The following is an 18,823-nucleotide window of genomic DNA, read 5'->3' on the forward strand; positions in this document are numbered from 1 at the left end:
TTTTTTTCTCCAAATCCGAACCGTCCAAAACCGAAATTGACGGCCCGGATGCACCGAGCGGAACTCACGTGGTACCGGCTTGGCACTCAAAACTTTCTCAGACTGAGAAAATTTCAGTGTAACAATATGGCAGACCAAAAAGGAAAAAATTGCCGTCGGATGCAGAACATGTGATGCGTGGGACTAAATGCACTTTGGGCCGCTCTGTTCAATTACGAAAATTCTAATTCCACACCCAATTACATCCACACTAACAATAGGGGCGGTTCCCACACACACTAGGTGTGTAGTATGTGTTTCATTTAAATCTTCTCAGAGATTATGTTTTTTTTTTTTTTACGGAGAGTACAATTGGGTTGTTTATGTTGAAAATAAATAAATAAAGTGGATTGTTTAACATATTGATCGTCTTTGTTCACAGTTCATAGGATGTTTGGATAAATAGTGGGAATTCATCTTATTCTTCACAAATTCAAGTATGTTTCTCGCAAATTTTTTATTTTCAGAAACTAATTTTCGTCCTACTTTAACCTTTTCTACCATTTGTTTTACCCTATCGATGTCTTTGTTTAAAGGTTGTATTTGGTTTTCTAATTCATTTTTTTTCTTCTGCCTATGTGTAGTTTCTCTCTTAGGCCGTGTTTTATTGGGAATTGTCTTCATAAATTGAGGTATGTTTCTCTCAACTTTTATATTTTGACTAGAGATCGGGCACACAGGATGCGTTTGCAAATCGAATGTTGACCAAAGAAGTCAGAAGCTAATGTGCAAGTCGAATGTTGAAATATATACATCTTCCGGTGCAAATTTTGTCAACATTCAACTTGCACGTGTATCATCTGTGCCCGACCTCTAGTTTTAAATAAACTGAGCTTCAGCTATGATGATCATGAGTGATTTGGAAGTAGTATCATGCTCCCAAGTCATTTTTTTCCTTATTTTATGGTAAGTGTTGTCATGGTAAGTATTGTCAACAAGTATAGTAAATATTTCTTAAGAAAATTGATAGATGCGTAAATGTGTCCATTTACGCTCTCTAACTTAGACTTCTTATATCCATTTATCATATTATTTGAAGTTTGAGACTCGTGTTTTCCGTTTCAGGTCTTTCAGAGCAATTAAATAGTAGTACATGGAGCTAATTAAATTGAGAATTTTTACATTGGAGAATAATTTTATGTGATGGGCCCACCTAGAAAGAAAGTTCATTAGGAGCCAATTCCTGATTGAAGTTTCGTAGGCGAACGAAGAAAAGCACGTGGAGGCTAAGTTAATGGGCCAACTGGAGAACTTATGCCTTTTTCGTTTTTCTTTTTTTTAAAAAAAAAAATTAACTCAAAAAATATTTACTATCCATATTTTCAATCATTATTCTTTACTTATTATCTTTATCTCCAATCATTATTCTCATTTCTCTCTCTATCTCTCTTCAATCATTATTCTCATAAAAAATTTCTTAAAAACTCATCTAAACACAGCATTCATTGCTCCAAATTAGAGAAGAACGGCCTGCCCATGGGTGACTTACGGCTAATATGAAACGGGAATCAGTAGGGAAAAAGGGAGAACTTTTACACGCACAAACAGAAGCTGCGCATAACGACAGCTTCGGCAGAAGCTTCAATGGAATTTTACTCTTCCATGCATGCGTATATGTTCTAACTCCATGATGGGCTAAATCTTTCGGCTACGGTAACAAGGAAACTTTCTCCGAGTAATGTAATCGTTTAATTCTTTGGGTTTTATTCAACAGTTAATTTTATAACTTTTGGGGATGATTCATAGTTTTTATGAAAGAGCAGATTTTTCCTATTCATCTACTGTGTTTGTATTCCGGATAACAAGCACCGTTATACAATAGTTTTCACTTCTCTAGGATAGTCTCTGTGATAGGTTATATTGTGTTAAACGGATCGTGCCGTTGGTTAAATACAATGAGATGATCCGCGCGCTATGTTGAGATAGCTTTTACGGTGTATGAGTTCCGTGAACCCTCTTGACAATTGTCGATAGTGATTGCAAGCCCTAGCGACAATCTTATTTGTTTTATGTTGAATAATTACCCTAGATTTTATTATGATTATATTTCAAGGGGAATGTGGAATTGAAACTGTAACACCCGTCCCAGGATATTTAGGGTTTCGATTTAATTTTGAGGTTCGGGGCTTAATTCGTATTTGTTAGATTCTATGAGGACCTTGGTGTAATTTGCGTGGTGATTGTTATTGGTTTGGAGTATAAGTTGAGAGGAGAGGTGACCACATGGGATTTCTTCCTAAGTGACTAAATAGCCATCAGGGGGATATTTCCTCATTCTCCCCAATTCTGCCGACATAGCGAGAGAGAGGGGGGGAGAGAAAGGGAGGAGGAGGTCACGGCTAAGGGGAGTGAGGAAGGAGAGGTCCGTTTTCGACGATCCAACTCGGTGACAAGTAACAAGCCGGTCTTTTAGGAGGTGCCGAAACCATAAGTTTGGCATACTCCAGTCGAATGAAAGGTGAGTGTGTCTGATATGTTTCTTCTCAATAAGATATTGCTATGGTGGTATGTATATATCTTGCTATGGTATTTTAGCTTTCAATATGATTATCGATATGTAAATAATGCGGTGGAGGTGATTATATATCAATGATATCATGCTAATCGAGGTTTAGCTATTGATATGGATATATGTGGTCGAAATTGTATATCATGCTATATATTGTTTTAGCTAATGGTATGCATGCTTGTTGTATGTTGATTGTACCCGCGAAAGGATTGTGGAGTGAGTCACGCCATGTCGTATGCCATTTCGTCTAATTAACGGAGGTTGGGAGCATGGTTTGCGGGACACATTGCCTTAGGTACATGGGAATGTAGCAGACATGTCACTGCATGCTTGTGTGATTTATATTCATGTTGTCGTTGATTCAGTTATTGCTATGTGGTTGTTTATTGGATAATATTGCTATGTTTAGCGGATGTGGTGGTTATAACTAATGTACTCATATGAGTATTGCAGTTATGTTGGTGGTGAATATTCTTATTGATATTCTTTTGGGTATTGTGACATTTTATTGAGCATTTTTATATCTCACACACTCTGGTTTTTCTTTTTGGTCTGCCAGGTAGCAAGTGGCTTAGAGTGGGTCCACTACTGGTCAATGCTTTGGAGAGTGCTGAGACTAGCGTCGGGTGATGTCTTTGGTTAGATTGTTGCGTAGCTGATTCGTCTAGAAGTTAACCTAAATGTTATGTAATTAATTGGAGAGAGGGATATTTATTATAACTTGTGAGTTGAGATTTTGACATTGACTTGGTTGTATTTTAAGTGAAAAGTTTTCCGCTAAGTTGTATTCTGATTGGTTGTAGAGTGTGGTGTGGTCTTTTATGTGGAATGCCACGTGACCGCGCTGACTCGGGCCCATTCTGGGTGCCGTTTGCGGGGTGGGGCGTGACAGAAACCCTAGTCCCTTCTCTCTACTGTCTTCGAAACTTTTCTGAGCAAACCAAATCATCCTAATATTATATCAAACCCAGCCAAAACATACACAGTACAATAAGGGGACACTACCGGTCCCAAAATACAAAACTAACAAAAAAAAATAAAAACAAAAAAAAAATCTGCATGGAACCACAACGCAGAAGCCGGACCCGTCGAACACACTCGTGAGGAGGGGTTGAAGAGGCCGAAATTGAGAGACCAGGTACGAACACAGAGCAAGCCCTCCTGGATGACCTGTTGCTCCAACTCGAACTCTTCCCGCCACAGACTGGAGGCAGAAGCCGCTGCAGACGTCGTCTTCGTCGTCGGTACGCTGATTCCAAGAAAAACCAGATCTAGAACCCCAAATCTGGTTCCTGAGTCCAAAAATGAAAGAGAGAATGGAAAATCTCAACTTCCAAAGAAGAGAGTCTCAACTACCTCACAATCTTGAGCCGGAAGAGTGGAGAAGGAGAAGTAGATAAGAGAGGCTGAAGATGGGGGATTGAGTGGTGAGGAGGAAGGAAGTGGGTACATGGGGGTGGGGGGTCGAAAGAAGGGGGAGGTGGGGAAGGGGGCGACGGAGGGGGTGGGGAGGAACCCACCTCGACTCTCTCTCTCTCTCTCTCTCTCTCTCTCTCTCTCTCTCTCTCTCTCTCTCTCTCTACCTTGTATTCTCTGGACGCCTTTGTCTTCGAAACTTTAATTGCTTTCTAGTTTAATTTTAGTTTACTCAAATCAAATCACAAATTCAAACTTCATCTTTTTTCAGAATTGAATTAAAAGTAAATTGAAAATACCGCAACTTAGCTATTTACTCCCCGTAGACGATTCTGGACTTAACCACTGTTCTTTGGAAAAATTATTAATTCCTTGTTTTATAAATTATATTTTTAGTACGATAACGACAGACCAGAAGTGTAGCCATACAACATAGTAAGTGTTGCCTTAAGAAATGATATATAAAACTTGTTTCTATGATAAATAATACTATGTTTTTTTGGTAAAAAATTCTTAAAACCATCTTGCTTTTGACAAATTCACCCTACTTTTTATGAGTGATTTTGATCTAAAGGCTGTAATTTATCTACTTGTCAATCTAAGGATCCAGAGTTAATGGGAGCATCATACACCCATATCACCTGGGAGCATTATAGAAGTTTTGAAGTTCATGATTGAGTTCTCTTTGTTACTGTACTATTTAATTCAAGGCTAAGTGTTCCACCAAGACATTTTGAAAAAGTCTGATTTTGTCCTTATTTGATTTTTTGGGAAAAGTAAAAAAAATTTACTTTTACCGAAATATTTTGAAACTTTTTTTACTTAAAAGCGGTTCTTGTTCAAAATATTTGGGCAGAAGGGAAAAAAAATTACTTTTCCAAGTCGTCTCAATGAATCAAAAAATCAACGAAAATGACATAAATAATCCCTTTCTGTTATAAAAATAAAAGTAAAAAAACACAATATATATAAAAGGATAGTTGCTTCAGGAACTATCAAGAGAGAGAAGTTAGTCTTCCGGACTAACAGAATATTATTTCCCATAGCCTCAGTTTCACTCATTTACAATAGAATCTCTCTGATTTTCTGAATTCATCAAACTAAAACTGAGGGTCCTATTTACAGAGGAGGAACCAGGGACTAACTATGTAATAAGCAAAGACTTGAGGGATCAGAGTGTAATTAAGGAGTTACTTCTCACCGTATCATCCTGCCGCTTAGCCGAAAGGCTTTCATGGCTAAGAATTGGATGAGGTCACCCATGTGACATCACCATGATGTCATCCATCCAACCATTTCACAACACTTTTTGTCACTTTCCTCCCTTTAATTTACAAAACTATCACGACCACTTCTTTCACGTGACTTTCCCTCTTCTTTTTTTTCTTTTACTTTATTCTTTCTTTTTCCATTTCAAACTGCATGTTGAAGGTTTTTTTTTTTCCGGCCTTCAACGCAATAGTTGTTATATACGGAATCGACCTCTATTTTGGAAGTCACGCATAGGAAATCTTATGTTGAATATAAAGTTTTCACATGGATAAGGAAAAATAAAAATAAATAAAAAGTTAAAGCAAGAAGAAGAAAGAGAAGACATAAAGTTTTTTTTTTTGGTCGACAAGGCATAAAGTTAAAAGAGAGAAAAAGTGAGAAGTGAAAGAGTTCCGAAAGATACGGTTAGAAGAATAAATTCTCTCCGCGGAGGAAAAGTGGGTCCACTTTCCTCACTTTTCCTCCGCAATTTTTTTTGCGTGCCCCTGACACACGCCCCTCCCGGACCCCACCCCCCACGACAAAAATACCCCCGGCAGAAATAATTCAACCCATTTTCTTTTATTTCTCATTTATTTACTTAATAACTTTTATATTTTTTTCCACTTTTATTTATTTAATATTATTTAAGTGTTTCGATTTTCAATCCGGTTGAATCGATGCAAAGATCTAATTTTTTTATCATTTTATCTTCAATAGTCATAATGAATTTTTGGCTCGAAAGCCTTTCAACAAGAACCCTAAGGCTCCTTATTTAGTTTCATATCTTTATTAGGATGTTCATTGAAAAGCCTTAGAGCCAAAAATTCATTACTACTATGTAGGATGAAATGATAAGAAAAATAAGATCTTCGTACCCGTTCAAACGAATTAAAAATTGGAACACTTATTTTTTTACTCTTTATATGTATTTTTAAATTATTTAATATTATATACGTGAGTAAATTTCTTCTTTTTTAAAAATTTATAATTCTTTTATGTTATTGAATTTATTAATTTTGTATTTATTTATATCTTTAATCTATTTTATTTCTAACCACTTATTCAGATTTTTTTTTGTTATCTTCTTATCTTCAACTATAACCACTCATTTAGATTTTCTTTTTATCATCAATTACAACCACACATTCAGATTTTTTTATTATCTTCTTATCTTTAACTATAACCATTCATTCATCACCCATTATCCTCATATATCTAGCATTATCCTTCTAAAATCACCTTCTTCTTCCCATCATCTCCATTTCCCTGCTTATAACATCACCATCTTTCCATCATCTATCTCTCTCTCCCTTCATCTGTCACGGTTCATTCCTTCTTTTCTACACCAGTTTCGTAAAAACGTAGAAGATCATTATGGATGACTACAACTTCTTATTTTCAGATAATTGGTCCGTTAAAAATGATGTTACTAGTGGGGAAGGCGTCTCCCACAATTTTCGTGATTATACACCAAAATTCAAAAATGACAAGGTTAGTTATTACCATTGTTTTTATGCATATTAGTTATTTAATTTAAAAGTATAGAAATTATGCATATTAGACTGGTTCATGTTGCACTTATACATATTCTTTTTTTTTTTTTGTCTATAGATTTTTCAAAATAGAGACGACATGATAGCTTGGGTGTGGAGAGTCGGTAGGAAAAATGGTATTGTTATTATCATTAAGAAATCTACTAGTTTAATTGGTGGCAAGTTGCTAAAGTGTATTCTTAGTTGTGAAAGAAGTGGAAAGTATAGATCGGCACGGAATGTAGTTGAAGGGCAATCATTGCAAAAGAATACTGCGACAAAAAAATGCGAGTGCCCATTTGAGCTGCGACATATACCAATACCTCCAACGGGTGTCATATGGGGTATAAAGATTGAATGTGGTCTTCATAACCATGAAACAACAGAATATTTTGATGGGCATGAGTACCCGTCAAGGCTAACACCAGAGAAGAAAGAAATTGTGCGCGACATGGCGAACAACACCGCGCCTTGTGAAATTCTTAGTGTTTTGAAGAAAAGAAACTTGTTAACATTACAAGTGCCAAGAGCATTTACAACCTTAAATATATAAATAACATAGTAGAACGAAGCGGTCTAAGTCCTACTCAGTTTGTCTTAAATCAACTAATAGAGAAAAGATGCCTCCTCCGATATCGTACAAATCCATACACCAACGAAATCACAAATATTGTTTGGGTTCATCCTCAAAGTCTCGACTCATCTGTGAACTTTCATCTGTATTGGTCATTGATGCCATATACAAGACCAACGAGTATCGGTTACCACTATTGGAGGTTGTGGGCTTCCTTCAGGTTGTTTTACTCACTTCCTATTGAGATCCCCTCCAGTTCCAGTCCAAGAGCACATTGAAATAGCTATTGCCCATATTAGGAACAATTACTTTGTGTAACTTTTCTTGCAGCCTCATTACCCTGTACCACCCTTCCCAGTATGGTGGTGGAACAATGCATCAAACCAAGCTAAAAGATGGGTTATTCGTTATGCAACACAAATTAGTTTGTGGGAAAAAATAATGGATACAAAACCAAGAGAGACAGGAGCAGAATTTGGTGGAAACATTAATTAGAAATTGAATTTTTATGTATTTTCACTCTTCGATGAAATTAGTACAAATTATGTTAGTATAAGTTATGTTTTAATTATTCCTTTATAAATTAAAATTATAGTAAGAAGTCTTTTAAAAGTTTAAAAAAATTATTAAAAGTAAATCAAAAAAAACTATTAAAAGTAAAACAAAGAAAACTAGTAAAAGTTAAAAAAAACAAAAAAATAGTAATTAAAGTCTTTTAAAAGAAAACAAAAAAAAAAACTAGTAAAAGTTTAAAAAAAAAACCGAAAATGGAGGGGCAAGGGGAAAGGTGGTGGGGTCCGGAGGGGTGGTGGGGGTGCGAAGAAGTTAAAGCAAGAAGAAGAGAGAGAAGAAATAAAGTATTTTTTTTGGTCGACAAGACATAAAATTAAAAGAGAGAAAAAGTGAGAAGTGAAAGAGTTCCGAAAAAATACGGTTAGAAATAGCCTTTTAAGAATAAATTCTCTCCGCGGAGGAAAAATGGGCCCACTTTCCTCACTTTTACTCCAAACCGAAATCCTTCTGCCGCGTCAGTCAATTGTACAAAAACTAAAGCAAACAGTTCAAAACCAAGGGGAAAATCACATTTTATACTGTGTTTTGGACTTTAATTGACTTGGGTTAAAGGTAGGAAAAATGAGGGCCCGTGATGTGTTTTGATAATTAATATCTGTCAAGAGCATTTTCAGCATTAACAAATATTAAATAAATATTCTCTGCATTCTTGTTAACTTATTTTTTTTATTTTGTGTTTTTTGTTCATTTTTTTTGAATTTTTGTTAGATTCGGAAGATTTTTTTTGGATTAATCATCCGTTTTAATGAGAAGAGTTTAAAAAGTATAAAATTATGACTAAAAATAAAAAAAATTCAAAAAAGATGGCACTTAAGCTCATAAAGATAGCTGTTTGATTTTTTTTTTCAGTTTTTAGTGATTTTTTTTTTACTATTGGTCATAATTTTATACTTTTTAGATTTTTCTCATCGAAACGTATGATTGATTAAAAAAAATCTCACGAATCTAACAAAAATTTAAAAAAGACAAAAAATAAACGAAAAACGAAAAAAAAAATTAAGTTTAAGTTAAGTTTACAAAAATTTCTGAGATTTAAAGATAAATTATTTCATCAATCCGCCACAGCGTTAATTCCAAGCTTCGCAGGAGGGAACATGACCCCCAATTTCTCTTTTTCTTCAATTTTTTCTTCACTTTTGGGTTCAGCCTTTTTTTTCCCCTTTCCTCTCTCTCTATCTCTCTCTCTCTGCGTTAATTCAAAGCTTCACAAGAGGCAACATGACCCCCAATTTCTCTTTTTCTTCACTTTCTTCTTCACTTTTGGGTTCAGCCCCTCTCTCTCTCTCTCTCTCTCTCTCTCTCTCTTTAAAGTTTTTATGAGAGAATTTTGAGAGATTAATTTACCTGATTTCTGAAAGATATAAAACCATTCAATTCGCAGGGTCAATCAAGAAGAACATGTCTATTTAAAAAATAAAAAAGAACATCCTAATCGGATGTTGTAGCTCAATCTCTGCGTTCTTGGATGGCTTCCTCTTCGAATTCTGAATTCACATATAGTTACGACATTTTCTTGAGCTTTAGAGGCTTAGACACCCGAAAAAAATTCACCGATCACCTCTACGAGGCTTTGAAGCGTGAGGGGTTTCAAACATTCAGGGATGATGATGAGATCGAGAGGGGTGAGAACATCAAATCCGCGTTGCAGAAAGCAATTTGGAACTCCAGGATGTCCGTGATCGTGTTATCGAAAAACTATGCCACTTCAACATCGTGCCTGTTTGAAACCCACACGATTATCGAACACCGTAAGAAGAAGTCGGATCATTTTATTTTGCCTGTGTTCTATGAAGTGGATCCATGGGAAATTAAGCAGCAAGCAAAAAAATTGGATTTCGGAGGAAAGACAGTGAGGGTTGAGGAAGTGAAGGGTTGGAGTGTGGCGCTTAACGAGGTTGCGAGTATGGCTGGGATGGTTTCCCAAAATCAATCTAACGGGTACGTAATTTATACATTCAACTCATTTTAGTACTCCATTAGCAATCTTAAGTACACATATTTGCATACACCCATCTGGACACAGAGATTACGCTCGTTCAAGACAAGTAATTCTCTTTTATTTTGTAGGGTTCATAACACATCCATCGTTTGCCCCATAAAAAGTTAGATATAACAAATGCACCCGTACTTGTATATGCTACAAGCTAGGGACGGCAAAAACTAATCGCATGTGCACTTCAATTCTTACGTGATCACTAACTGAATCATTCGATCGTTTCCAATTTAGCTCTTGTTGGAGCTGAAATTATAAACTAATGGGAAAATTTTAAAATAGCACATGACCTTTTGCACAAATCATATACAGGCACCTGACCTTTTAAAATTATCAAAAACCTGACCTATTTAAAAATCCATCAATTTTACACCCGCCGTTAACTTCCCATCCAAAACAAACGGAAAAAAAGAAACGCATTTGTTGGTTTGCGTCAAGACGAATCAATAAGTCACAAAAATTACTTAACTTTTCAATCCAAATCCACCCTAAATAAGGAATCAAGCTTAATTTAGTAATTAAATACCCATAACTATGCAGCCAAATAAAATTACTCTGTATTAAACAAAAAAAAAGGCAAAAACAAAAAATATAGAATAGTCAAGCTTAATTTAGTAATTACATACCCATGACTTGTCACTTTTCACACCTACCCATGACTATTCTATGTTTTTTGTCAAGCTTAAAACTAACAAATGCGCTTTTTTTCTTTTGAATAAAGATAAAAATTAAGTTATTAATTGACTTTGAAAGCCAAATCAAGCCTTAATCTTGTTTATGAGTATAATATTGTATTTTGCCAAAATGAGCCTTAATCTTGTTTTGCTAATAGTCATGCCAAAATGCACATTTTCAGCATTTCCGTTTGTTTTGGATGAGAAGTTAACGGTGGGTGTAAAATTGATGAGTTTTTAAATAGGTCAGGTGTTTTTTTGATAATTTTAAAAGATCAAGTGCATGTGTGTAATTTATGCGAAAAATCAGGTGCTATTTTGAAATTTTTCCCAAACTAATTATGAGCAAATTGTCGGGATTAATCGAGGATCGATAAATGACGAAACAACTAATAGCAACACAACCACGTGGGGTCAGCAATAAGACATTGGCAAGAATGTGCCGATCGAGAAAGGATCTTGTCTGTGTGCGCGCCCACCAACAAGAAGCTTAGAACCCGGTTCGGGTTCGGGTGCTGGGCTTGGGACACGGAGTGTACTGCAAGAAACCGTGCTTGAACCAAAGGCCGGGTATCTGAGTGGGCTCATGGTCAACACAAAAGGATGCGTGACCATCGGGCCGGGTGAACGACGGAGCCACCAGCCGAGATGGAGTTTACCTTGTCAAGCAAGTAAATGAAGCACGTACAAGCAATACTCTGACAGCCACCAATGGGTGAAGCGTGCACAATGGAATGACTTTTCTGTACGCACATTCATACGGGATGCTCATGGCAGAGAAGCCCGGCCCTCTAGTATATATGACTCACATACAATATTATTCCTAAAAGAACAATGATCGAGCGATGACTATCCAGAACCATGGCGCCTTTGGTCAAGACCCATCTTTGATCCATGCAAATAGTACTACTTTAAAGGACTGTCCAAAGGGAAAAGCATTTGATGGTGTGGACAGCTCTGTAGTACTTTAAAGGACTCTCCTCGTAAATTGTATACTCCAGTTGGGAGGAGAGACAGAATTAGGTTCTGTATACGCATGCAGGGGCCATAGCGCACCAACAAAAATTTTGAACTTTAAGGTTGAGGAATATAGAAAAAGAGAAAGTTTTATGTTAAATTAATGATTTGTGAGAAATTAAGTGGTCCAAGTCTGTAACTCCTCTTAAATTTCTTTTCTATATGACAATTTATTTATTTTTTATTATCAGCTTTTCTATATGACAAGTTACAAGACCCAATATGTTAAATGCTGTCTGCAATTTTGGTTTTTCTAAATTGGGGGTGACTATAGCCCACCTTTGGATATCCGTCCCTGGTGGGGATTTGAGGAAAAGTAATGCTACTCTTGACCAAATCCTTGAGTTCATAGATCTGGGGGTGGCCATAGCCCACCTTTGGATTTATCTTTGATGGGGAGTTGAGGGAAAGTAATGCTACTCTTTACTAAATTCTTGAGTTCATAGATCTTCTTAACACACGTTGTTGTCTTGAGGACTTTTTATTTGTGTTCTAGTTTTGGTATGTTCATGGAAATTTGGTTTTTCCTTGCAAATCTTTTTTGATATACTAAGCTTTATTTGCATATTAATTAAATTGAAATTTTAGGTATGAAGCCAAGTTCATTGAGGAAATTGTTGGTGAACTCAAAAGCAAGGAAGCTGGCAGGCACCGAAGGGTTGGGGACTATCCAGTGAGTATGGCTTATCAAACCAAGGGTAATTGTTTGTGGCTAAAAGATAGGGGTGTCAGATGTTGAATTCTTTTTTCTACGTGGAATGGGTGGAATGGTTGCATCATAGAAAAGTTTCAAGGAGGAAAATGATTGAGGTACCGATGGGGGTGTAGGGATTTTGTACCGACCGGCTGCACCGAACAATCTCCGGCCACCGGACGGCCGATTAGGGCCTTTCAAAAATTCTAAAAAAAAACATCTTACTCCCTCCATCTCCATTTTATTATTCCAAAAATTCTAAAAAAAAACATCGTACACCCTCCATCTCCATTTTATTATCCCTCGTCTTATTTTAACGGAATAAAAAATTAATTATAATTTTTAATTGGTAATACTATTTCTATGTAATATGGATCTTATTTGATAGATATTAATAAGCTCTTTTAAACGATATTTTCAAAATTACCTAAAAATTTATAAATTGCAAGATATAATTAATTGAAAAGTGACACGAACTCTAAAAAGAAACAAAAGAATGGAGACAGATGGAGCACAATTCTTCCAATTAAGCTTGGTTGGAGTCTTGGGACCCTATGGCCCCAACTTTGGCCACCCCAACCAACCTCCGTAATTACTACGTACATTCTCCCCACCCTCTCCCAATGGCAATCGCTTTTGTCTTTAAGGTTTCACTCCACTTTTTCAAATAAGTACTTAAAAAATAAAAACTTATTTTCAAATTTAAAAATAATAAACTTACGAAAATAATTTTTCAATTTGTTTGCAAGATTTAATAGATCACATCGATATCAATATCTATCAAATAAGATATATATTGTATATTTTTTTTATTTTAATAAGACTAATTGGGTTGAAGTGATCCCAGGCAGGAGAAATATATCTTTCCTCATCCTCCATGCCTCCTTTTTAGGTCCTTTCGGGCCTTTAGGCACTCCTGGTGGAAGTTTTATTTTGACTGCATTTTTCTTGACTTCATCTGATTGACTTCTACCGTATCATCTTCAATATAGTCAACATCAAAATCGATAACCCCAAAGATTAGACTTTAGGGTTACCTTCAACATCATCCTCATTAGGCCTGTCATGTCTGAATCCATCATCACCTACAACTGTTCAGAGAAAATCAAACACTGCATGACTGGCATATACAGTCACATGACGGACCAAAGCGGGGGCACGTGCCACCACTCGAACGCGTTCCTCCACTTGAAACTAAATTTTTTTTATAAATTAACATAATTATAAAAATGTGCTAACATACACACTTGCACATATCTCAAAAATACACACATATAATTTGTTTTAAGCTTGAGTTTCATCATATGATGTAGTTATACTTATTGTTTTACGAGTTATTTCTCGATTTGGAGATATTCTTTCTTATTTCTCTTCATTTTTAACATTCTGAGAAAAATATTTTAAAATAAAGTTATTGAAAAAACTAGCTCGATAATTCTAAAACTTTTCCATGTTCATTTAATACATTCTTTTAAATTTTTGTATGAGATTTTGTGCTCATTTTTACCTAATTTAACTTAAAGTACGTGGTATAAACTTTTGTAGTTAATAATGTATTCATTAATTTTGAACAATCTTTGACTAAAAAAATAAACTTTCATCATTATGATTAACAGGTACCCTCATTAGACCTATATTTCTAGATCCGTCCCTGAGACTCATGAAAAATGAAAGAAACATGGAAAAATCAGGCATGACTGGCATGGAATCACAGATACACATAGCCGCTACTGGGTGTGTGAGACTGGAGTGACAAATTGGGATTTTTTTTTCTTTTTACACGTGTCTGTTTTTGAACGGGTCGGATACACCCGACACCCAAACAATCATTGGTCGGGTTTGAACTTACGGACCTGAACTCGACCGACAAGGGTGATCAGATCTGCCCGTTGAGCGTTTTTGGTTCGGGTTGGATCGGGTTGGTAGACAGGCCTGCCCTTAGTTCGAGAGTTTTCTTTTTGTCAAGAGAAAATAGAATTCCACTCATGGTTTGGCAGTACGCACGTCTGTAGTTTATAACTTTTATTTTTTTGGTATAAGCAATCAATTGAAAGGAAAATAAATTTACATGAATTTTCGAGCAACAAAATTGCTGCAGGGGCCTTGTAACGTTTTCCTTCTCTTGGTTGTCTTTTGCAAAATAGAATTAAACCATCGATCAGAACAATGGTGAAGTGCTCTTCATGATTTTCTCGTGACCACAATCCGTTGCTATTTCTTTGTTTGCAGGAACTTGACGAAAACATGCAAAATCTCAAGAGAAAGGTAGACTACTTGAGCGGTCAAGAGGATGACATAAATTCAGAAATTAGCGAGAGCCGGCCACAGAAAAGACCAAAGAAAGAAGTTGAAGTTTGGCTCACAGATGTGCAACGGTTTAAAGACGAAGTGCAAAGACTTGAGCAAGAAGTAGTCGGAGAAACAAATGTCTTCTCGCGTAAGCGGTTGGGAAGCGATATTGTCAAGAAGATTCAAGAGGCGTCAGAACTCCAGGAAAAGGGAAGAGATTTTAATGGTTTGAACAAGAAATGGTGTGGTGGGTGGTTTCCTGATTTGTTGACGCGTCCTGATTTGTTGTCGCTTAGAATTGATGAGCTCCAAGTAGGGGGGAGATTATGCAAATCAAAAAAAAAAAAGAAAAAAAAAGTAGGGGGGAGATTTGATAATGTTGCATTCCCAATGAGACGGCCCATAGACGTCGAATCAACAATGTCTACCGAAGGGTTTGTGGCCTTCGAATCGATGAGAAAGGCTATGGATGAGGCCATGGAAGCACTAAAGGATGACAGGGTCAAGATTGTTGGGGTCTATGGCATGGGAGGCGTAGGCAAAACCACCATGGTGAAACAAGTGGGTGTTAAAGCCCAGAAGGAGGGGCTATTTGATTATGTGATAATGGCAGTGGTTTCCCAAAACGTAAACTTGAGAAGAATTCAAGGCCAACTCGCTGATATGTTGGCCTTGGGATTGCATGAAGAGAGTGAATTTGGAAGGGCAGGGAGATTGAAAGAGAAGATAATGAGAACAAAGAAGATCCTCATAATCTTGGATGACATTTGGACGAGGGTAGAACTATCTGAAATAGGAATTCCTAGCGGCAGTGACCTTGAGGCTTGCAAATCGAAAATCCTACTCACTACAAGGACAGAGCATGCCTGCTTCACAATGGGAAGTCAAGCCAAAATCCATCTTGATGTTGCCTCTGAGGAGGATTCTTGGACCTTGTTTAGGAGTAAAGCCGGGGAGGTGGTTGAGTACCACGATTTCCATGATGTCGCCAGGAGGGTTGCTAAACAATGTGGCGGTCTCCCAATTGCACTTGTTGTGGCAGCAAGGGCTCTAGGGGACAAAGAACTTTTTGAATGGGAAGAAGCTGCACGGCAACTTGAAATGTCTACATTTAAAAACCTTGATGAGGATGAAAAGGTATTTAAATGTATAAAGTTGAGCTATGACTATCTAAAAGGCAATGATGCAAAATTATGTTTTGTGATTTGTTGCCTATTTCCTGAAGACACAGATATTAGAATATTTGAGGACTTGGTGAAGTATGGGATTGGGCATGGATTGTTTCAAGATGCCAACACAATGAATGCAGCAAAAGCGCGAGCGCTATCGGTGACCAGGCACCTCCAAGCTTCCTGTTTGTTGTTGGAAAGTGAACAGGAAGAATGCGTGAAAATGCATGATGTTGTGCGCGATATGGGCATATTAATTGCATCATCTGGTGGAGAGCATGCTGTTATGGTAAAAGCTGGTATTGGATTGAAGGAGTGGCCAAGGGAAGAAAATTACAGAGGATGCACTGCAATCTCACTAATGTACAATGAAATTACAAAGCTCCCTGATCAGTTCGTATGCTCTAGACTCCAGACGCTGTTGTTGCAAAATAACAGTGATGTACAAGAGATCCCAGATGCCTTTTTTGAGGAGGCCAAATCATTGAGAGTGTTGGATTTCAGCAGTGCTGACATTCAACTTCTACCCTCGTCGCTTGGACTCCTAACCAACCTTGGGACACTTTGTCTGAATTGTTGCCAGTCAATAACAGACATATCCATTCTTGGCAAATTGAAGAAGCTTGAGATTCTTAGTCTGAGAGAATCTTGTATTGAGGAGTTGCCACAAGAAGTAGGAGAATTGGGCAATCTAAGAATGTTGGATCTCACTTTGAGCAACGATATCAAACAAATTCCACCCAATGTTATATCGAGATTGTCAAATTTGGAGGAACTATATATGCAAGGTAGCTTCGCAGAGTGGGGCCAAGCTGTAGAAGGAACAGAGAATGGTACTAATGCTGGCTTAGATGAGCTAACATGCTTGCCTCGCCTCAACGTTTTGAAAGTTGACATCTGTGGTGTCCAATGCATGCCCAACAATGTTGCCCTTGATCCAAACTGGATAAAGTTCAATATATGCATCCACCGGGACAAGTTCACAAGGTCCTTCAATGTCCAATTGTCGAAACCCACAACAGTGCGCCCAATGGCATCATTGGTCCTTGACACAACCATCAACACCTTGCCTGATTGGTTTAACAAAGTTGTGACGGAGAAAGTAGAGAAGATACTCTACATTGAGTGCGGAGGTTTGAATAACATCCTCACAGCATATGATCGAGCAAGGTTAAGTGGCCTAAAGTCTATCCTTATCCAGCAATGCTATGGAGTCCATCTCATGGATTCGGTGAATTGGGTCCCAAGCATGCCCGTGTTCGAGAACCTGGTGGAGTTGAGCATCAACAATATGGATTACTTGAACCAGATATGTGTTGGCCAACTACCGCATGGGTCATTGGCTAAGCTGAAATTTTTCGATGTGCAACAGTGTAATGAGTTGGCAGATGTACTGCTGCAATCTAATTTGTTGCAAAGGCTACAGAATTTGGAAGTACTTAATGTAAGTGCAAATTCTTTGGAAGAGATTTTCAGAACTGAACAGCTGGAGGAAGGACAAATTGTTCTCCAAAAACTAAGAGAAATGAAGCTGGACAATCTACCTAAACTGGCAAGGATATGGAACGGCCCTTCTCGACTAGCTATCTTTCACAACCTCAAAGTTTTAACCCTGATCAAATGCAAGAAATTGGGAAGCCTATTCACGCAGTCTGTGTCCCGATGCCTCTTGCAACTAGAAGACCTCTGGATAGCTGATTGTGTTGCATTGGAAGGGATCATTGGTAAAGATGACCAGGGTGAAGCAACGTCCATTCAAAGCCCGTCTTCTCAGTTCAAGATGAAGGAGAACGGTGAAAAGCATGAGGAAGAAGTTATGGACAAGATCATTTTCCCACAACTGAAGAATCTATTGCTGCAAAATCTTCCTTGCCTTAGAAGTTTCTACTCCGGAGATGCTGCTATTGAATGCCCTTCCTTGGAGCAAGTGCATGTGCAAGATTGCCCGTATTTTGGGACTTCCATCTCTGATTTCAATCGCAACAAGACGATCCAATTCAACAACGAGCAGCATTTTATCCTCCTACAGAAAAGGTATGTAGTATATTTTAGTAAACTGGCCTTTTGTGAGTAGGTATACAACAAGCAGCATTCCCACTTCTTCAATTTCCATGTTTTCATTTCTGTCAAAAGTTCTACGCAATTCTCTGAGAATAACTTTTATTTTTTGCTGATGTACAAATCAAATGATTTCTTCTAGGATCTGGGAGCTGAGACAAATTTCCTAGAAGAACAACGAGCACATTTTCACCTCCTACGGATAAGGTATGTATATTTGAGTGAAATGTTCTGACTTTGCAAGCATATACGCACAACGAGCAGCATTCCCACTTCTTCAATTGCTATATTTCCAATTCTGTCAAAAATTTTACGCCATTCTAACTTGTGTTTTTTACTGATGTAAAAATCAACTGATTTCTTCAAGGCTCTGGGAGCTAAGCAAATTTCCTAGAAGAAAGTTGGCTCATCAAGGAGGAAAGAAAAAGGAGATCGATAGCTTTATGTGCTAGTTTCTTTCTTGGAGCTGCATTCAACTGCCAGTCTTATGGATGCTGCATGCTACTTGTTTGGCAGAGTTACATTGTTTTTCACAAATAAAGAGTGTTGTTTGTGTGCTTTGGGGATACACAAGGCTATGTTTTGTGGGTTTGCTTTCTTTTTCTTTTTCTTTCTCATCCCTCTTTTCTAGTACTTCTACTGTGTGCGCGTGCGCGCGCACGTTTACTCTCTCCATTCAGATTCACATGTTCCAGTGTTTGCCAACTTTTTTTGTTTCAAACTGCATTCATAAATTATTTATCAATTAAAAATCTAATATTTATGTCTACTCTTACATTTTCATGTAATTGTGTTGGAGCGATGCTTAAGGTTGGAGTTGGCTTGAGACCAAGGAAGCATCGTGACTTCTTTTTTCTTTTTTCCACTCGGCAACCGTACACTACACTACACTACACTGGCGGGACTCGATCCCGGGTGAAACGTGGGGCTTGTAAGTCCCTTTCCCACTGGGATGGCCACCACTTTCGAAGCATCGTGACTTGAGCTTGCTACTCCCTCTGTCCTAATTCTTTTGTCCATTTTGAAAATTCG

General features: G+C 37.4%; 1 protein-coding gene and 1 long non-coding RNA gene across 5 annotated transcripts; both read left to right on the forward strand.

Moving 5' to 3' along the window:
• The first annotated feature begins 2,312 nt into the window (after positions 1 to 2,312).
• Positions 2,313 to 3,287, forward strand: LOC131301180 (uncharacterized). The gene is made up of 2 exons (XR_009191193.1): positions 2,313 to 2,497; positions 3,108 to 3,287. It is a non-coding gene; the product is annotated as an uncharacterized LOC131301180 (long non-coding RNA).
• A 5,875-nt stretch (positions 3,288 to 9,162) lies between these two features.
• On the forward strand, positions 9,163 to 18,556 carry LOC131301120 (disease resistance protein RPV1-like). Of its 4 annotated transcripts, none has more exons than XM_058327277.1 (5): positions 9,163 to 9,835; positions 12,170 to 12,254; positions 14,505 to 17,767; positions 17,934 to 18,002; positions 18,186 to 18,556. In XM_058327277.1, exons 1-4 carry the CDS (start codon positions 9,363 to 9,365, stop codon positions 17,959 to 17,961), a joined length of 3,849 nt encoding a protein of 1,282 aa, XP_058183260.1. In that variant the 5' UTR covers positions 9,163 to 9,362; the 3' UTR covers positions 17,962 to 18,002; positions 18,186 to 18,556. The 4 variants fall into 4 exon arrangements, with proteins under 4 accessions (XP_058183260.1, XP_058183259.1, XP_058183262.1 ...); XM_058327276.1 differs by having other exon boundaries at positions 17,934 to 17,998; positions 18,159 to 18,556; XM_058327278.1 differs by having other exon boundaries at positions 9,771 to 9,835; positions 12,170 to 12,279; positions 17,934 to 17,998; positions 18,159 to 18,556.
• The last annotated feature ends 267 nt before the right edge of the window (positions 18,557 to 18,823 follow it).

Source organism: Rhododendron vialii, chromosome 9a (genome assembly GCF_030253575.1).
Source record: "Rhododendron vialii isolate Sample 1 chromosome 9a, ASM3025357v1".
In the NCBI taxonomy this organism is placed as follows: Eukaryota; Viridiplantae; Streptophyta; class Magnoliopsida; order Ericales; family Ericaceae; genus Rhododendron; species Rhododendron vialii.

Excerpts from the sequence above, each read along its gene's own strand:
- LOC131301120 (XM_058327277.1), top strand. The coding sequence starts at position 9,363 with ATGGCTTCCTCTTCGAATTCTGAATTCACATATAGTTACGACATTTTC. Across the intron at positions 12,255-14,504 it reads GAAGGGTTGGGGACTATCCA|GAACTTGACGAAAACATGCA; the intron begins GTGAGTATGGCT and ends CTTTGTTTGCAG. Across the intron at positions 17,768-17,933 it reads TTTATCCTCCTACAGAAAAG|GATCTGGGAGCTGAGACAAA; the intron begins GTATGTAGTATA and ends GATTTCTTCTAG.